This window comes from Echeneis naucrates, chromosome 21 (assembly GCF_900963305.1).
Source record: "Echeneis naucrates chromosome 21, fEcheNa1.1, whole genome shotgun sequence".
Lineage (NCBI taxonomy): Eukaryota > Metazoa > Chordata > Actinopteri > Carangiformes > Echeneidae > Echeneis > Echeneis naucrates.
The window spans coordinates 21,449,843-21,455,842 of NC_042531.1; the positions used below are offsets into that span (position 1 = coordinate 21,449,843).

General features: G+C 47.6%; 1 protein-coding gene across 1 annotated transcript; it reads left to right on the forward strand.

Moving 5' to 3' along the window:
• Positions 1–1,604: 1,604 nt before the first annotated feature.
• Positions 1,605–5,762, forward strand: LOC115062253 (uncharacterized). The gene has a single exon (XM_029530878.1). The coding sequence runs from the start codon at positions 1,605–1,607 to the stop codon at positions 5,577–5,579; it is 3,975 nt and encodes a 1,324-aa protein (XP_029386738.1). The 3' UTR covers positions 5,580–5,762.
• Positions 5,763–6,000: the final 238 nt, after the last annotated feature.

The window sequence follows — 6,000 nt, forward strand, 5'->3', positions numbered from 1 at the left end:
ACACCCAACACACAGAACACTGAGACAGACGAAGACACTCGTTCTGCGTCCACTGTGCTGCAACCAACTACGTATAGCCCTCTTTCTATGTGCCTTACACAATCGACAGGACAGTCACCTAGTGCGCCAGATAATACACACGCGTTGGCTCAATCCACCCCTGTAGCCGCAGTGCATTTAGGCCCTCAACCATCTCAATCTGGCCTATATCCGCGACTTGAGGTGGTCCAAGCTCAGACAGTTGCTACAACTGCTTCTGGGCCTCCTCAAACAGAATTTAGGGACAGGCAGCTAAGGGAGAGGTTACAACAGGAGCAGGAACAGGCTAAACTACTGATAATATGTGTTTGCGGTCTGGTCGTACGTTGGGCGCGTCTCAATGTCCTCTTATAGCTGTGGCCTCTGGACAACCACCTAAATATAAACCTTTTGCATTTGGTGATGTACAGGCAATGGTAGATAAACTTCCACCTGTGACTGATGGCGGTAGCTTGTGGCTGTGTAAATTAGATACCTTGACAGCCGGACACACTTTGGCTTTAGGGGATTTCCGAGCTGTTGCAGCACGCTGCATGACCCCGACTAACCTTAGAGACATAGAGACAGACGCGCACATTCACCATTTACCTAATAATAGCCCATTCTTAGATCACTGTACTGAAATTGGAGCTGCCATGCGTACTCACTTCCCTTTGCCCAACGCTACTGCTATACCTAAAATCACATGGGACCCAAAACAAAACCCTCGTCAATTTTTAAGTGCAGCAAAAGACATTTGGACCACTCAAACAGGATTGCATCCAGGAAATAGTGGCTCTCAGGCCGAGTGGTTCCGCCAAGCTGTTTTGAATGGAGTCCCTGAGTCAGTGCAACAGGCCATGAAAAACAATCCTGATATGCTGGGATGCCACCTGTGTGTGTGGGAAAAGCACCTCGTTCATCATCTCACTGCCGCCCAAGATAAAACACAACAAGATGAGAAGGAACACACTGACCTTCAAAATCAACTGCTCAAACTGCAATTAGCCAAGGTCAGGGAGGAAGTTAATGAAAAGAAAAAAGGCAAGAAAGAGCCAACTAAGATAATGGCCCAGACAGTACAGTCTGGGGGAGGAGATATCACCCCGGCTTATCCGGATCTTTCTCACACTCCGCCATGGGAGCCGTACCATAGAAGGGGGGGAGGAATAAACAGAGGGTGGAGAGGTCCGCGGGGCGGGGGAAGGAGAGGGTTCTCAGGGGGATGGTCTTATGGACGAAACCGTGTCTGTTTCCTGTGTGGTGACTCCTCCCACTGGATGAAGGACTGTCCATACAACCCGGCCTCAGCACGTGGTGGATATCAACCGAGAGGAAGGGGAGGGGAGCAACAAAGGGGAGGCCATGGAGATGGCTCTCATCCTCCCTACCCACAGTCCCCCCTGTGGCAGGATGCTGAGTGACACACCCCACAGAGAAGCCCTGAACAGCACCTCACGGCAGAACCGGTGTTGTCAGTGGCAGTAAATCAAGACACACTGCCTTTCCTTGTGGATACTGGTGCCACCGTTTCCACCATCAAGACTGTACAAAAAAACTTGTTGTCAACCGAAGTCATAACAGTCATGGGTTTCTCTGGGGTTCCTACTACTCTGTCTTACACCAAGCCTCTCACTACCCGGTTGGGTAACCAGACTGTGTTGCACCCATTTGTGCATTCTCCTGAAGTGCCTTCCAATCTTCTAGGGAGAGATCTTCTGACTCGCTTGGGAGCAACCATCCTCTGCTCCCCGGACGGCCTCACAGTCTCTTTTCCTGATGGCACCTCTCTGCCATGTGACTGCGCCGGCGCCACACATTCGAGTCAATACCTCATCCAACCCATTGCTGAAAAAGCAGCTGACGTCTATTGGGGTTTATTGCACAGTGAAAAAGTAGACAAAGGTGGAATCTTGTCGGCCTATCTCACCTGGAAGCCCTGGATCTCCCAGATTCACCCCTACGTGGCCCCTCCTGACCCTCTCCATATGACTTTGTTTTATGACAGACAGGAAACTCAGTGGTATGAGGAACAGTTTAATAAAGACATAGAGGGACAAAATTGGGAACTACATTCATGTGCTATTTATGTGGCTCCTATTGGTGTTGCTGCAGAAGTAACACTCACCCCTGAACAACAAGAGTGGTACATGATGAGTGATGAAGCTGCTCCCCACATCTCCCTTGCTTTACATCCCAAACATCAAGCTAAAGAATTAGGCTCCATTGTGAAAACGGCGCAGTTACTAACTGATTGGAAACCTCTTGCGTCGTCACTGTTGTATTCCCCCTCTGCTGAAATCTACAAAATACAGGTCTCTTGCACTGATCAGGCACTTATGGACCATGCCCAGGTTTCTCGACACCATGGACGCGAAAAAACTGATCATCCTGATGCGGCACGTATGATCGATTCGCTGCCCGACTCGTTGTGGTCCTCTAGACCCACGGACGTGGGTCTTGTTGATTGTCCCCCGGTGTCCTTTAAACTAAAATCTGACACTCCAGTATGGATCCCACAATATCCGAGCAAAAGGGAAGCTGAGATAGGCATCGCAGACACCATCGAAGGTCTTCTCAAAAAGGGGGTGTTGATTGAAACATCTTCTGAATGGAACACACCTATTTGGCCGGTTGAAAAGAAAAAGAAAAGTGTCTATCGCATGGTTCATGACCTTAGGGCTATTAATGCGGCCCTGAGCACTAACACGATCCCTGTCCCCAATCCTTACGTTGCACTAACCAATCTTGACCCCCGTCATCAATGGTTCACGTGTATTGATCTCGCAAACGCATTTTTCTGTATTCCATTGGCAGAAGAGTGTAGACACTTTTTCTCCTTCACCTATCGCGGTGTTCAATTGACTTATACTCGTCTACCCCAGGGTTTTGCGCTGTCTCCAGGACTGTTTAATCAAGTGCTAAAAGACGTTTTGACTGACTGCGACCTTCCCCCTGACACGACCCTTGTACAGTATGTTGATGACTTACTCATAGCTGCACCCACTGCCACACTCTGTCTGAAAGCCACCGAACAGGTATTGCTACACTTAGCAAACCGCGGGTTTAAAGCCAGCAAGTCAAAACTACAAGTCGCCCGACGAGTAGTCTCGTTCCTGGGCAGACAAATCTCACAGGATGGGGCTGGTTTGTCCCCGGAACACAAAAACACAATCTTGCACCATCCTAAGCCTACAACTGTCAAGGACATGCTTTCGTTCCTAGGTCTTACGGGCTACAGTCGTAACTATGTTGCTAACTACACGGGTCTTACCTCTCCCCTTAGGGATCTCGTGAGGGAGCATGGCATGCGAAATTTGTCGGCTCCCTTGAACTGGACGGCTCATGCTGAGGAGTCCTTCATCTCATTGAAACAACAACTCTCCTGTGCTGCCAGTCTAGCTGTCCCTGACTACTCTTCCACGTTTTATCTTGATGTTTCTGCCACAGCACATTGCGTGAATGGAGTGCTGTTCCAGAAAAAAGGGGGAGATAGGAAAGTATTGATGTACATCAGCACAATGCTAGATAACATGGAAAAACGTCATCCACTTTGTACACAACATGCAGCAGGGATAGCAAAAATCATACAAAAAACAGCACACATCGTCATGGACCACCCACTACACATTCTAACCACTCACAGTGTTGTTGCCTATGTCAATTCAACTATATTCACACTCACTGCATTGAGACAAAGGCGACTATCTAAAATACTGGAGGCACCTAATCTCACTTTCACACACGAAGGAATCAACATGGCAGATCACATGGGCACAGGGACACCACATCAGTGTGTAGACAGGGTTCAGAAAGAGGAGAAAGTCAGACCAGACTTACAGGCAGAACCCTTTGAGGGAGGCAGAGAGCTGTACACAGATGGGTGTTGTTTCCGTCATGAGGAACAAGGCCTCATTTCTGCATACGCAGTGGTAGAGAAGATAGAGCATGGGTTCACAACACTCAAAGCAGGGAGAATCGAGGGACCGCAGTCGGCACAGAGGGCAGAAATATTGGCCGTTATCGAGGCTTTAAAAGCAGGTGAAAAACAAACAGTCAACATCTACACTGATTCGGCCTATGCAGTAGGAGCAGTACACATAGACCTGCCACAATGGCAAAGAACAGGATTTCTCACGGCCTCAAATAAACCCATCAAACATGAAACAGAAATGAGACAATTGACAGAAGCCCTGATGTTACCACAAAAGGTAGCAGTGATCAAATGCAAAGGACACGAAAAAACACATTCACCTACTAAAGAAGGTAATGATGTTGCAGACGCAGCTGCTAAAAAGGCAGCAGGATGTGTACATAACATGATAATGCTTTGTTCAGACACTGAAAATGTATTAAAGACAAGTTCAGAAATTGTACATATAAAAACTGAACAAAACAAAGCTTCACCTGAGGAAAAATCCTTGTGGTTGGCCAGAGGTTGCACAAAGGTTGATGACCTATGGCGAAGTCCCGATGGCAGGATTGTGCTGCCACCGGGAATAAAACCACTAGTACTGACGGAGGCGCATGGAGTGGGGCATGTTGGGGCTACACAGATGCAGAGGAACCTGGAAAATTGGTGGCATCCATTTTTGAAAGAAATGTGTAAATATCATGTAAATACTTGTCATGAGTGTACAATGTATAATGCTCGACCAGCAGTCAAACCACATCCTGGACGTTTCCCTCTTGAGACAAAAGCAGGGAAAGAGATCATCATAGACTACACAGATATGGTGAATCCGGCCCAAGGATACAGGTATATGTTGGTATGTGTTGATGCGTATTCAGGATGGCCAGAAGCCATCCCCACAAAGCGGGAAGACAGTAAGTCTGTGGTAAAGTTTCTGGTGAACCATTACATTCCAAGACATGGTTTTCCAGAAAAGGTCCGGTCGGACAATGGCACTCACTTCAAAAATCACGATCTACAAAAGGTTGAAGAAATGCTCGGGTTAAAACATAACTTCGGTTCTGTTTACCATCCTCAATCTCAAGGGAAGGTTGAAAGAATGAATCAGACCCTAAAAACCAAAATAGCAAAAATCTGTGCACAAACAAAAATGAGTTGGGTAGATGCTTTACCTCTCGCTCTCATGTCAATCCGCAGCTCTGTAAATCAGAGCACAAAGTTCACTCCGTTTGAACTGACCACTGGCAGGAGGTTTCCAGGACCACAGTCCAAACTCATTGGACTTAAGGAAAACGATCAAGCACTAACCCACAAGCAATATTTTCATGCTCTGCAGACTCTTGTTTCAGAATACGCCAAACAAGTGGGAGAGAGAGCTGAAGGAGAACCAGAGACCCCGCCAGACACGGATTGGGTACTACTGAGAGTGATCAAACGTAAGTGGACGGAGCCAAGGTGGACAGGCCCCTACCAGGTGACTGAACGCACCTCACACGCTGTTCGGCTGAACGGCAAAGGAGACACGTGGTTCCATTGGAGCCAATGTGCAGCAGCGGACGCTCCTGCACGCACGCTGGGAGAAACACGCACTGAGCTGCGTGAACAACAACAAAGGGAAAAGACCACCGATCAACAAGGGGCAGAATAATCCCCTGGTGGCATCAGGGTGAGGTAGTCTATCCAATACCCCTGAGGGAGAAGGTGAAATAGCGCTTCTCTCCAACACGTGGTGTGCCAAACCACCAACCAGGATCGTCGTGGAGCCTCGACAATGACGGAACTCCAACTCAACCTCCTCATCTTCTGTTGGTTTGTGGTAGTTATTACATTTCTCTGGGCTCTCCTGCATCTACTGGTTACAGGAACAACAAAACTGTGATCCATTTTCATGTGAAGTAATTACTGACACAACCACGTTTAAATTTTCTATTTTATAAACAATTTTTTACTGTTGCATTTGCTGAAGAGTTGTGTGACTGAAATAACTGAAGGTCTGAAGCTGCCTGGGGGGTAACCCTGCCTCAGGTTACATATGTTTAAACTCTCGTCACTGGAAGGTTTTATTGCTT